The sequence below is a fragment of the Balaenoptera ricei genome, chromosome 14 (genome assembly GCF_028023285.1).
Source record: "Balaenoptera ricei isolate mBalRic1 chromosome 14, mBalRic1.hap2, whole genome shotgun sequence".
Classification (NCBI taxonomy): Eukaryota; Metazoa; Chordata; class Mammalia; order Artiodactyla; family Balaenopteridae; genus Balaenoptera; species Balaenoptera ricei.
Window position 1 is genome coordinate 33,454,089 of NC_082652.1, and position 14,333 is coordinate 33,468,421.

At 53.6% G+C, this 14,333-nt stretch overlaps 1 protein-coding gene across 1 annotated transcript in view; it reads left to right on the forward strand.

Annotated features, from left to right (window-relative positions):
• L3MBTL4 (L3MBTL histone methyl-lysine binding protein 4) overlaps positions 1-14,027 on the forward strand; it is a 292,044-nt gene extending 278,017 nt beyond the window's left edge. Inside the window, exons 15-17 of the mRNA XM_059893784.1 lie at positions 4,669-4,838; positions 11,930-11,992; positions 13,848-14,027. Of these exons, the coding sequence (XP_059749767.1) occupies positions 4,669-4,838; positions 11,930-11,992; positions 13,848-14,027 (413 nt within the window). The remainder of the gene's footprint in view (positions 1-4,668; positions 4,839-11,929; positions 11,993-13,847) is intronic.
• The last annotated feature ends 306 nt before the right edge of the window (positions 14,028-14,333 follow it).

The following is a 14,333-nucleotide window of genomic DNA, read 5'->3' on the forward strand; positions in this document are numbered from 1 at the left end:
GGAGAACCTTTCTGCCCTCTCTTCTTGGTGGGCATCCTTTCCTAATCTAGAAGGCTCTGTTTATTCAGAGTGCCCCAGGATAGAATAATCTGATCCTTTTGATTTTATGAGAATACAGTAATACCTTCATCACAGGCTCACGAGCTTTATTTACAACGAGGTAGTGACGTGAGCCATGCTGGGCTTGGTAAAAAGCTAAAATCGGTGTGTTCATATTCGATAAAAAAAAAAAAAAGTATGCAAAACTCTCAGTGGATATTTTCAAAAGTCTAATTTTATGCACTGAATTTAAAATAATGCAGATCACCCCACATTCTAAAGTCTGTCAAGAGCCACATAATTTCAAAGCTGGCAGGCTGAGCGTGTGTTCGCAGTATGATCTGTTGCCACACGTGGGCACCGGTTTGCCTGGGAGACAGACGCCCGCCCTCCGTCGGCCTCGGCCAGGGGATCCATGCGCACCAGGACTCCACAGATGACTTTGGTGACCCCTGCAGTGTCATTCCAGGGCCACTTGGGTGTGAGATCTGAATGTGGCCCTGAGGATCCTGAGTTTCAGTCTGAATTTCAGCTTCCATAGGTTTTAGGCACATCCAGCCACAATGGCTTTGGAAATGTAAGTCCCCACCTTCACTATTGTCACAACTTAGAGTATCTCTGTATCTTGTAACGGTACAGTGGTCCCTCCTCAACTGCGTTTTTGCTATCCATGGTTTCAGTTACCTGTGGTCGACTGTGGTCCAAAAATATTAAATGGAAAATTCCAGAAAGAAACAATTCATACGTTTTTAATTGGGTGCTCTTCTGAGTAGGGTGTTGAAATCGCCCACCATCCTGCTTCCACTGGGGACGAGAATCATCCCTTTGTCCCACCCTTTGGCCACTTAGTATCCGTCTCAGTTATGGATCTACTATCGTGCTATCGAAGTGTTTGTGTTCAAGTGACCCTCACTTTACTTAACGGTGGCCCCAAACCACAAGACAGTGATGCTGGCAATTGGGAATGTGCCAAGGAGAAATCATAAAGTGCTTCCTTTAAGTGAAAAGGCTAAAGTTCTCAACTTAATAAGGAAAGAAAAAAAAATCGTATGCTGAGGTTGCTAAGATCTCTGGTAAGAACGGATTTTCTATCCATGAAATTGTGAAGAAAAGAAAAGAAATTTGTGCTAGTTTTGCTCTTGCACCTGCTCTCTCAAGCTGCAAAAGTTATACCCACAGTGCATGATAAGTGCTTAGTTAAGATGGGAAAGGCACTAAATTTGTACAATATGGTATTCTGAGAGAGATTGCATTTACAAAACTTTTATTACAGTATATTTTTATAATTGTATTTTACTATCAGTTATTGTTGTTAATCTCTTACTGTGCCTAATTTATAAATTAAACTTTATCATAGGTATGTATGTACAGGGAAAAAACATAGTATATATAGAGTTTGGTAGTATCCTGGGTTTCAGGCATCCACTGGGGGTCTTGGAACATCTACCCCACAGAGAAGGGGGGACGGCTGTAGTGTAATATCTGATGTGCACTGAACACTTATGTGCTGGGAGCCGTTCTAATCCCAAGAACTCAGTGAAGTGTGAGTACTGCAACTACCCCATTTTAAAGATGGAAAACCTTGATACAGAAGAGTTAAGCATCTCATCCAAGGTCACTCAGCAGCTGCATGGGACCAGGATTCATATCCAGGCAAGCTGGCAGGGATTGGCCCTTCCCCCGATGTCACCGTCCTCTCCCAGGTAGACTGAGTATCCACCCCAAACCCTCAGCTCCGGAAGAAATCAGACCCAGGAAATGGTACAAAGAGGGCAAAACAACCACCACGAAACACTCCAAAATGCCTCCCCTCTCTCGTGTTACTATGGAGAATTCGTCTTGCGTTGTGTTGATTTTGAATAAAGCCACTTCCCTGCATAGAGCGTCTGCCTGACCTCAGGAGCTTAGAGCGGCACCTGTCACTGAAGGCACATTGTCGTCCCCTCCCACCAGCTCTGCGCTGTAGGTATTGTCACCTCCAGTCGTATCTTAGCGATGGCAAGCTGGTTATTGCAAACTCCCTGCTCAGGGCCTCCCTCCCTAACCTAACTCACGTCTTTTAGAGCAGGAAAACTCAACTTCCCGGCTTTGCAACTCATGCTGTAAAGCTGAGAGTAGTAAAAATGTTATCCGTGGTCAGCATGTGAGTAGTTCTGGCGGGGCTCCCCCAGACTGGGGCTGCCGACACACAGGCAAGAGCCCTCCCCCAGGAGGGGACCTCACCCAGCCGGTGGCTGCAGACCTTTGCCTGCTGCCCCGGGGGTGGGGGGGGGGGCACTCTGGCATCCAGAGCCTGCTCCCCACCAAGCTCTGCTCAGCCTTCCGGAAATCCAGCCTCCACCTCCCTCCAAACAAATAGATTGACTTAATGGGGACAAAGAACGAATTCCAAAGCCGCTGAGAGCATAAAGCCGCCTGAGCTCAAGTGCACGGCACCCAGACCGCTCCCTCCCTGCCTTGAGTGGTGACCTCAAGGCCATCTTGCTACTAGAACTGAGTCTCCGTCCTACAGGGCCGGAGCCGTGGGCAGTAGTGTCCTACGGGGCCGGAGCCGTGGGCAGCAGCGGGCAGAGGAGCCCAGTGCCGTTCGGTGGAGCCGCCAGCCACACCTTGGGTTCATTTCCAAGTGGCTGCCTCAGCACTCAGGCAATCTGCTCCCAAAATTACCATGTGGAAAATTCCTTTGCTTGGGAGCACAGTGGGGTTTTTTTGCATTTCGGAGGCCTTCAGCCTTTATTTGTGAATCACACACAGGAACGCAATCACCATCACTAGACATCTTCGTTCCTCCCAAACATAAGACTGATTTCTCGTGGCTTTTCAGAGTCTTGTACGTTTCAGAAACTACACGTGATTGGTTACCTAGGGCATGGGTTTGAGACACATATGTGATTTGTCTTTTAAGCCCATGCCATTTCAGCAAAAGCAACCAACTGATGGATGCGGCACTTTTCCAGAATAAAGCCCGGCTTTGGCTCAGGTCTTAATCCCTAAGAGCACAGAGCTCTAACTCCTGGCTTCCACGGAGAGCTTGGCGATTCTGCGTGGCCGGAGCTGCAGATGCTCTGTGACGCTTCCTCCCTGGCTTGTTTTGTACCTGCTCCTGTCCAACCTGACAACTTCATTAAGGAACATTCACATCTGTAAACCTACTGGCTTTGTGAAGAAGATGTGAAGTTTCAGCCTTACGTGCTGCTGGCTGAACTACATGGAGGAGATAACCTATTTACATACTAAAAAGGTCAGTGTCGGACAATCCGCACTTAGAGATGAATTTGCTGCTGCCTGCAACTGGAGCAGAAGAATTTGGGAGAAGGCCACAACTTTTCCGTCTGTTTATCTGTGTGGACAGCACACATGGGTGAAGATGCAGGCTGTCTGTGCTCAGCAGTCGGGCAGAGATGGACAGGCTCCTTGTACTTCAGAGCCTCTCCGGTCACTAACCAGTAGGCGATTATGTGAACGTGCAAAGTGCAGGACAGCCTCACCTACTAACAACTGTTAACTAATTTGAGATGGAAATACTTGCATAATAGCTCTTCAGACACGGTCAGTAAAGCACAAGCCTTCATAATAGACTTTAAATGATGTAGCTACTGCTTACTTACCCTGCCATTTGCATTAGGAAAGGTAGACTTTTAGAGGGCGTAGAACATTTCCGTTTGTGGTCTTTCCTTTCAAAGTCTTAAAATAACAGCTTTATTCGGCTAATGTGTGTTGAAAGTATCTTAAAAGATGTCGTTATAAAGGCATGAATTTTCTCTAGAATCTTGGTAGTGGTTTTGTCCTTATCCATTTGTACATTCAGAGCAGAATAATGAGGGAATTGAGATCCATGGCTCCATCTAAATGTCAGGATATAACAGAAGATTAAAGTCCCTCTTGAAGGTGGAAAACTAGTTCAGAAAGGCTGGGGAGGAGTGTGGGCGGAAGTCGAGTCTGACTCCTTGGAGACACCGGCCAGTGCCCTTGGAGCCTGAGGACCATGGCCACTCAGAGCTTGGCTCCCGAGGGAGGGCCCAGTCAGGAGGGCTTGGGCGAGGGTGGGGGGGGGCACCCAGCTCTCAGCTGCAGCCTCTTCCCCAAGCCCGGCAAGGCCAGCGTGCCCTGCAGGGACCAACAGTAGCAGCTGCCACCTAGGTTCTCCTGGGATCCTGAGCCGCATTCCACATACGGTGTCCCCCAGGGGACCCTTGAAGCCAGATGTGGACCTGGGCCCATTGCGACGCAGGCAGCGGCTTCCAGGAGGGAACCGGGCCTCGTGTGCGGGCACACCCCTGGTGGCCGGTGTGCCCGTCCACTTAGAGCCGCGTCCAGCGGGGCTCTGGGCCTGCCCCGACTCCGGACTCAGGGAGGGAGGGGCCAGTGCAGTGACAGGCCGGCTCCTTGCTGGCGTCAGTGGGTCACAGAGATTACTCCATCCTGCACAGTCTCGGGCCTTCATAACTCCTGTTTCTCCTGACTGTGGTTTTGAAATAGGGCAGCGGTGTCGCTGTGCTGGGGAGGGCCTCCTGGGCAGCGATGCCGTCTGTCCGAGGTTTGTCCTGGGTTCCAGGGGGTCTGACTCGGGCCCTCGGCGCGGGGGGGCCGCCAGGACGCTGCCCCCTCACCCACCTGCCTGTCTTGCAGAGCACTCGGCCGCGCGGACGCAGCAGGCCCTGCACCAGTCGGTCTTCATGTCGTCCCCGTCCGCCCAGCCTTTCCGGGACCTTCCCCTGGGCCGCGAACAGCACCTCAAGCTGCTCCCCGGCGTGGCCGACGTGCGGGCTGGCGAGGTGGCCCGGTGGACGGTGGATGAGGTGAGTGGCTGCCCGGGGCCGGGTGGACCTGCCCGCTGCCAGGGTTTCTCTTAGGTGCTGAGTCCACGTTCCAAATTCCAGATCCACACTTGAGGGAGAAGCAGGCTGGCGCTCAGGACGTTCGGGAAGCCCCTTAGTGGGGCCCTGCCCTCCCCAGCCTTCTCCCAGCGCCGTCTCCACTGCCTGCCCCCCGGGCTCGGGTGCTGATTTAGGCCTCCAGCCCCGCATCACAGGTTTGCTCTGAGGAAACACGAACGTGTGGGCCTCCATGCCTGTGTCCTGGCAGCCCCGGGCGATGCCCCCCACCCCGCATGCTCTGTGCCCAAGGGGCTCCCTCTGCCTGGTGCCCCCGAGGCCCCGGGGTCCCATATTCTCACGCCCAGGCAGCACCGCGCTGCCGTGTGTCCATCCGCAGCCACGGGGGATCAGGTCAACCTCAGGTTTATTAGTAAATTAGGTCACAATGTTGCAGAAGATGGCGAACAGAGGGGAAAGTGGATTTGATTGTAATATAAACACACCTTATGATGTTGGTTTTACGTAAGAATCAGGTAAGTGCCGTTGCTTCCTGTGATGCTGTGGAAATGTTTCATACTTAAAGCAACACATTCTTTGACTGATATTCCTTTTGATGAAAGTATTGCTCTCACTCATCAGGCCTTAAGTTTTATTTTTTTTTTTAAATGAAAGAAAAGCCTGGGTTACTCTGAGGGCAAGACAGAGCAGAGCTGCAGTTAAACTAGTCACAGATACTCACTGAGCATGTCCAGCAGGCAAGTCACCTGGACTCCATCTCGCTCAGAGGCTTCCTTTCCAGCCCCAGAAAAGGAGCAGGCGACTAAGGTCCTGCAGAGGTCAGAGGTCCGGGGGGGCCTCCTGCCCCTCCTCCCAGGCAGCTCGCAGAGTGTGCCTGGTGGGTTCCCCCCACCTGGCACCCTCCGCGTGGACGGGGCCCAGCACACCCTGCCTGCCCGCCTGGTCCCTCTCCTTCCAAGGCCCTGTGGGTCCCGCAGGACAGAGAGGTGACTGGACATGCCAGGTGCTGCAGGGTTGTTTGGGGGGGGGGTGACTAAATGTGACCCTGATCCCTAGAGAGTATTCAGGGTCTGCACCCACCCATCTGTGAACTTTTACCAGTTTACAGAGCCGACTGAATTAAAACCTGTTGTGTCTGTAATCAAAGCACTGCTGGTTTTGCCCTTGAAGTAACAACCCAGGGTTCAAGGGCAGTCTCTCTCTCTCTCTTTCGACCTTCAAGCCATTCATGTGAGGTTCTGCACCGGTTAGGTTAGATGACAGTGGCCCCTCTTCCCTCTTCTTCCCGTGCTCCTGGCCTCTGGCGTGTCACTGTCCTGCTCAGACGCCCAGCCCAGCCCCACGTGTGCAGAGCGACTGCATCCCGACGGACGGGCAGTGGGCGCAGCAGGGCGAGCTCTGCACAGCGGCCTGGTCCCCAGACGAGCCCGTAGGACCTGCCTGCTGTCCACCCGCCCCTGACCTTGGGCCCCACGCCCTGCGCCTCCCTAGTCCCCGTGTACCGTTGTCACATGTGCACGGGCGCTGCCCAGCCCCTGCCCAGCGCAGGCTCTCCTCCTGCAGGAGCCCTCAGGCTGCTCGCACGTCCCTCGGGGCCCCCGTTTCCTCCGAGAGTCTCTGTGGCTGCACCTCCGATGCTCACTCTGCTGACCTTGGACCTCAAGCACGTGAGCGGAGACCTTACTCACTCGGCCTGGGTCCTGAGAGCTTCTCACTGCGCCTGGCACTGAGTAGATCACCCAGTAAGTGTTTGTTGAGTGAATGGCAAGGGCATCTGAGCTGGATTTTGAAACAAAAGTGCTATAAGTCCAAGCAGAGAAAAGACGGGACGCCATGCGGGGGAGGAAAACTATAGAAGTGGGGGTGAGTGTGACACGTGCAGGGATGACAGACACACACGTGCCCCTTACTGACATTAATGATGGTAGTGAACAGTGTTGATGTAATGATAGGGAGGCACGCACACTTATTTTGCCCATTTTACAGACAGGGAAGTGGAGGCACCGGAGACTAAGGAAACTCTTAAGGCCGCACGGTCAGAGCCAGGTCCTGAGCCGACGTCTCACCGCACCCCAAGCACACTGCTCACCGGGGCTTGGGGAAGGCGGCCTGCGGCAGGCGGGAGATGGGCCAGGCGCACCAGTCAGGCAATACCAGGTTCTTAGGTTCTAAGGCAGAAAGTCATGTTGTGAAGCTGGTGCTTCAGGGAGATGAAAAGAGCACAGGCCAGCAAGGAGGGTGAGAGTAAGAAGGGGCCAGGCTGGGCGCCACTGGCCAGAGCCACCCGGGCTCAGCAGACAAAGCCACAGCACAGGAAGTAGATGAGGTACAAGACGAGGAGGTGAAATAAGCCAGCGTGGTTCCATTTATACTCTCAGCGCTACGCAGTTTGGTACTTAATTAGGATAATGACGTGTGAGAACAACAAGGCCCGCACACTTCATCGGAAAGAATGGAAAAGTAGTGGTGCCGTCAAAAAATGGAACTCTGGGGACAGGATCCAGTTTGGGGGCCAAGGGATAAGATGATGAATTTATTCTGGGACCTTCTGAGTTAGGGTCCCCTCGGTTACACCAGACAGGGCTTCACCAGGCACGATCCCCAGAGAGCACGGCCAGGGATGGAGGCCGGTGGGTCCACGGCGGAAGTGCAGGAGGAGGGGCGAGAAGCTGGGGGGCGGCCGAGGAAGAAGAGTGTCAGGCGGAGGCTGGAAGTGAGCGTCCCAGGTCACAGGGTTCCCGGCTAGGGCCGTGGGGTTGGGCTTCAGGGGATTGGGGAAAATTGTGTACAGCATGTGTGCTTTTCCCCATAAGAAGAGGGCCACAGCTTTTATTAACTTCTGGGGGGGGCGGGGGGAGCATCACCCCAGAGGAGCAGGGATCACTGTTTAGGAACGTTAGGGAATAAATAGACAGTTCGGGGGCGGGGCCTCTGATCTGACCAGTTTCAAGTCTGACACTGAACAGAGTGGAGTTTGGAGGGTGAGTAAAGGGAAGTAGCTGGTCCATCGTTAGGATGGGGCGGGTCTCAGAAGGAAGAGGCTCACTAGGGGGTGGGGAGGACCGGAGACGCCACGGAGGATGAGCAGGAAGCCGCGAGCACAGTTCTGAGTTCTCTGTGATGGGCGCACACGGGATCCCAGCCTTTTACTGCCGAAAGTGACCTCAGACATTTTGTAGATTGAAACTAAAGCAGCCATCGGAGAGGCTGGCTTCCTGGAGCACTTCGTTGACCGTGGCTGCCCGCGGGATGCATCCCAGAGAAAACAGTCTGGGTTAGTCCCTCGCGTTGATGTACCTTTGTCTTGATAGCTCCCTAATTAGACGCCCTTGAGGACAAGGACCACATCCTAAATTTCTCTCTGTATTCTCACATTCTGTAGCACATTTCCTGGCACAAAAACTGGTCCTCAAGAAGAAACTTTGAGTGGTCAAAGTGTGGGCGTTGTGATGGGTTTGTATCGTTGAAAATAAGGGGGCTCCCTAGGGGGGATCCCAGCGAGTACCAGCCACAGGGGCCACTGTGTCTGCTCCGGATGCTGCACTAAGAGTGGCGAGTGGGGTCGTGAGGACTTGAGAAGGCAGTTCAGGGCGAGCAGGGCGGGGCTGTGCCTTTGTGCTTTGTTGCCACCGGGCAGGAGCGGGAGCTCAGCGGCCAGGGACAGGGCGTGTGGAAAACGGCTTGTGGGTCCTTGTGCTAAGTGCCATCCAGGGAGACTTAAGGCGGGTGAGTGTCTCTGGCAGGAGATGCAGCACAAGGACAGTCCCTCTTGTCAGCCGTCCTGGCTGGGAGGAGACCTCCGCTCCGAGTTGTGTTACCTGCCGGACCTTTGTCACGTTGCCCGGAGGCAGGGGCTGGCTTTTAACTCCTTTGCTGTTTCTGTGGTGTTTCTGCCGGAGCAATTTCTTTCAGAGCACCGGCAGGCTGTGAAGTCAGTTTAGTGGTTCTAAAAGGAGAGACAAGACCAGATGCAAGTACATCACTGTAGTAGAGGTTATTGTTTTGTGAAACGTTCGTTAGGAATGCGTGAGTGTGCACACGTTCAAGCTGTGGTCCCTGGCGAGTATATTTCTTACTCTGGTCATGGAAATGTTCTATAGAAGGGTACAAGCATCTAAGAGTAGGGACTAAGTTATTTTTACATCTTGTTACATCTTTATAGCAAGTACACCAGAGCAGGTGTGTTACAAACGTGCGAGTGAGAGGATGAATTAGGAGACGAATTTTCTGCAGCCCCTCCTGCCACGCACCCATGGGCACACGCAGGCCAGATGCGACGCGCACACACATTACAGCCGCGGGTGCAACTCGGGGATGCTTGGTGCCCATGTGGGTACTTTTATTTCTTACATTCAAAAATGCCTTTTAAAGCAGCACATATAGATCGCCCTGGCCTTATCCAAGGGCTCCCTCAGTGTCCATTAGCTCTAAAAGATGGTGGTCGCTTTCCAAGCAATCTTTGCCCAGGAGGGAGTGTTTTGAAAAATTCAGGATACTGCTCCCTAAGCATAGCAGCCTTATACAATCGGGCCCTGAAAAAGGGCAACTAACAAATTCCACTGATAAGAAATGAGACCCGGGCTGGAAACATGGTCCGCAGTGGACCCGAAGCCAGGACGGTCAGGCACCCGGCGCTGGCTCAGCAAGATGGGAACGCCGGCGTCGGGAGAGATTTAAGGAAGCAGCAGCTGCACTGAAGGAAGCAGGCCTGCTGGGCCGCACGAGGACGCCAGGAAAAGGAGGTTGCCCGGGAAGGAAGTTGGGTGGAGTAAAGGGCTCAGCTCAGAGCCTGCACAGTTTCATTTCTTAGTCTTTCCAACCTGCTGTGTCATCCCTGGAACTAACTTACTCCGCATCCTTCCAAAACAAAACCGGGGTGTCTGCTGTGGACACTGCGCTCCCAAGGACTTGGGGAACCAGGTGTGCTGCCCCCGCCAAGGCCAAGGCCGGCCACCCTGGGCTCCAGCAGGGCCGCCATCACCTGGGGAAAGCAGCCGAGTCCACACAGCTGTCCTGGGTGGAGACAAAGGACGGGCCGGCAGCTTCCTCCTCTGTGGACTCCTGGAACCGTGTGAACGGCTCTCCGCATCGACCACGACGTGAAGAAGGAAACACGTGCTGAAGGGGAGCGTGAGAGGGAACCCTTCCGCTACTGCTCTGCGGTCTAGTGAAGTTCACCACTTTACAGTGAGGAAATCTGCAGCAAATGGGCTTTCTACTGAAGCTCAAAATAGAATTTATTCTCGGGGGAAGAAATCCTGACTGGCAGTACTGAATAATGATACCAAATCATGATCCAGACCAGAAGAGTCTGCCTCAGTAGATTTCCTGGAACTTGTTCTTTACTTTGGAAAAAGGCAGGTTGAATAGAATCAGAATCTCTTTCCAAAAAGACAGAGAATTTCAGACATGTGGGAATAAAACTGTCCGAGGAAGACAGTAAGGGCCGTGCGAGGACCTGCCCCGCAGCGCAGCCCTGTTTACTCTTTGGTTGAGCACATTATTTATCCCCACTTAAAATCCAATCTACCTCTGACATGGGCAGTGATTTCTTGGCTCACGATACTAAGAGGGAACGTGATCCTTTTTTTTAAATTTGTATGTGTCTGCCCAGAAAAGGACATTTTAACCTCTGAAAACCATCAGAGCAACACTCAGCCCTGTTCTGAGAAGTTCCTGGCGCGTGTATTTACGAGAGACCGCCTGTGGGGCGTGTCCCTGTCCCGGGGGCCCTGGTGCTGGCACGGCTTCCCCAGGGGAGCCAGTGATTGAGGGACACCGGCGTGTGTCTTTAGCTAATTCCTAGAGCCACTTGTCTACGTCCACTTTCCCTAGTGTGCCCCGCGGCCCCCTCCTGTGACAGAGCCATCCCAGAAGAGCCCTCCTTCAGCGCGGTGGCTCCCACCGGGCGGTGTCACCAGCACCTGGACTCGTTCTTCGTTGTCACAATCGTGCGTGCGGGGGCTGCTCCCGGCACTTCGCGGGGATGTCGCCAAACACCCTGCGGTTCGCAGGGCGGCCCCACAGCGAAGAAGGATCAGGCCCAGCGTTGGAGTCGCGCTGGGCGGGAAGCCTGCCCTTAAGCGTGTTGTCCCCGCCCCCAGCTGTCCCCTGTGACCCCATATCAGGGTTTCACCTTCAGTACCGCCCGCCCCAGCTCTGGGCTCTGCCCCCGCGGAGCATTCAGCCCTCAGAGCGCCCGGCGCAGGGGCCGCTGCAGCCTGCCCCCCAGCGGCGCCCGGACGGCCTCCCAGGCCTCCCCTGCCGTGTGAGTGTGTGTGTGTGTGTGTGTGTGTGTGTGTGTGCGCGCTGGGCCAGGGGGCAGGGAGGGCCTTGGCCCTGACTGCACACTAGAACCAACCCGGGAATCTAATCCGTGCCCAGCACTCCGCCGGCTCCAGCTTGACTGATTTAGAATCTCTGCAGCATGAGCTTGGCCTGAGATCGTGTTTAAAGCTCTCCAGGTGGTTCCATTGCATGTCCAGGGTGGAGAAGGGCTGCCCCGGGGCACTCACGGGCCACCTGTGGCCTTGAGGAAGTTATTAAACCTCTTTGGGCTTCAGCTTCCTCGTCATTTTTGTGGGAATTCCCTCCGCAGGGAGGTCCGAGTCCTCACTGTTGGCCAGACGCTGGGGCAGGCCCTGGAGGCTCGGGTACGGGAGATGGGACGGCCCAGGTCTGGAGAGGCGGCCGGCGCCTGTCATCACTGCTGTGCACGGGCCGCCGCCGCCTGCCCGCCCTGACGCCCAGGCTGGACAGGAGGGTCGGACGATGGAAGGTTCCAGGATGCCAGGGCTCCACACAGATGGAGGCTGTCATTGGCGCCATGGTGACTGTAACCCGTTGTAGGTCAGCCTGGAAATGAGGCCAGAAAAGATAGCAGGAGCTGGTCTCATTTCCGAGCTGGCGACTGCTACTGTGGCTTGATAGCTACTGTTTAAATCCCAAGCGTTTGAGGGATTCAAAGTGTATTTTACTCAAATGTTGAATGACTACAACCCAAGGTATTATTTCCGGGGCACGTTCTGAATCAGGCTTTTCATCTCGCGCTGTAGGTGGCTGAGTTCGTACGGTCTCTGCTGGGCTGCGAAGAGCATGCCAAGTGCTTCAAGAAAGAGGTAGGAAATGGGAAAATTACATGTGTTTCTCTACGACTAGGCCCGGAAGTGCTTTGTCTCCGTTTACTTAAGTGTAAGTAAGGGCAGCTTGGGGGAGGCAAGAGAAAGAGGTCCAGGCAGGAGGGGGCCCAGCGGGGCAGCCTCTGTCTGGGTCGCTGACGTGAGCTGTGCTTTGTCGCTGGAGTCTGCAGCCTCATCTCTGCAGCCGCTTGTGAAAGGGACTCTTGGGACACGTCACTCGGTTAATACCTGCATTGTGACTGCAGCCACACTGGGGCAGAGGGGACCTGCCACGGGCCTGCACCCAGGAAGGCGGGGGCTTGTCTGCTCCAAAGTGCAATTAGGACCGTCCTATCTGTCCTTGCCCTGCCCCTACTCAGGGGGACACGGAGAAACCACACAATCCTTGAAATTGTAGGTTTCCTCATCTGCCTCCGGGGTTGCTGGTGGGATCAGCACAGAGAAGGGTTGGTAAAGCTCCGTAAACTCTTACTGTTGCCATCGTAACCATCACTGCTTTACTGTTGGGACTACCGGCCACTTGGCCCGCGAGTCCTGCCAGAAGTTCTGAAGGTTGGGGCATGGCCGTAGGGCGGCCTCTCCATCGCTGTGGGAACGTGCTCGTTACCCCACGGGAAGGGTGTTCCACTCTCTAGGTGGACGGTTCTGCATTAGACAACATATTAGACGTGGAAGCTTTTAAAACTCTCAACACCCCACGTGGGGTCCCCAGGGATCCCTCCTTCCTCAGGGAGACACTGACACCATGGTTTGTATTGTTAACTGAAAAGGGTTAGAACCACAGGGCTGGGTTCATGGAAGGGTGTCACCCTAGCAAACTTCATTCTGTCCTCTTGGTTCTGGAACCTGGACTCCTTCTGAGCCCATCTGTGAAAACAGGCAGCGTTGACTGTGGGACAGGCCACAGTCACCGGGACTCAACTCTGAGACCACCCTGGGGCTTCTAGAAACCGGAAAAACGGCCTGCTCGGTGGCACTGGCCATCACGTGACCTCAGGAAAGCCATGACATTTCAGACCACAGTCTGTTTTAAAAGTTAGTAAGTAAAGCATTCATTTTGAATGTACTTCTGCTTATAATGGTGTTTGTCATAGGAGTCATTTTAAATACAGGAAGGTTAAAAGGAGAAAACAAAAACCAAACCAAATCACTGGCCGAAACCCCTTCACATTTGGTATAAAGACTTCAAGTATTTTAACTCTGTGTATGTTTACAGCGATCGTGCACATTTAATTTTACAAATTAAAACAGATCTTTCTGTATCATCAGATCATGTTTCGTTGCTTAACAATCCATGAAGAATTTCCCAAATCATTAACTATTTCATTGTAACATGAATTTCGGTGACTGCCTGGTCCCTCATCCTAGGTGGCCCTGTAACTTATTTCCTTGTGCTGTTTCTGGCATGCCCGTTTGTTTGCAGTGTTGCACTGTTATAAATGACACCACCGCGTCCTCGTTGCTCATTGGTCTCGTGGGAAACATTCCTGGAGATTCACTTGGTAGATGAAAGTGGGTTATTGTTAAGGCCCTTTATACAAATTCAGTCCAAAATTTTAAAAATGTAACAATAGAAATTCAGCCTAGGGACAGTTCATGTACACTGAATTCACATTTAACAGAATGAACCCCTCTTTAATTCAACTTCGCTTCAGCATTCTGGGGAAAACAGAATTGACGGTGGTCGGACTAAGATGCCGTCGTGGTCTGTGGTCCCCAAGCTCTGGTAGGCCACTGCGTCCCCGTCACACAGCTCAGCACCCAGGGGCCCCTGGAGGGCAACCAGACTTTAACAGCAGGATATGTTTATTTGTGCTGATTTATTGATCTACAGCAGGTTGATGGCAAAGCCTTCCTGCTCCTGACACAGAAGGACATCGTCCAGGTGATGAAGATCAAACTGGGTCCAGCCCTGAAGATTTATAACTCCATCCTCATGTTCAGGAGCTCCCAGGACCTCGCCAGGGAAGGTGCAGTCTCGGGCCAGGAAGGCAGGGGGAAACTCTGCACCTGATGGGCTGCGGCCACCACGCCTTGTTCTCTCAGCAGCCACGTGAACTTGATTTCGGTGTCCCCGTGGTCATGTCCAGGTTTGATCTGGACCTTGTATAGTGGCTGCGGTTTTTATGTTTGGAGGGTTTGGCGGCTGGTCCAGCACCAGTGACGCAGAGGCCCAGGCACATGCAGGCTTCTGACCGCCCTCATCTCGGCTCTGACGTGCTGCAGCGACCAGACCAGAGAAGCCCACACACACGCCTTTATCCTTCTCCCTCGCCCTGGAGGAGGCCACTTTCCATTTGCAAGGATGCAACTCTCCAGT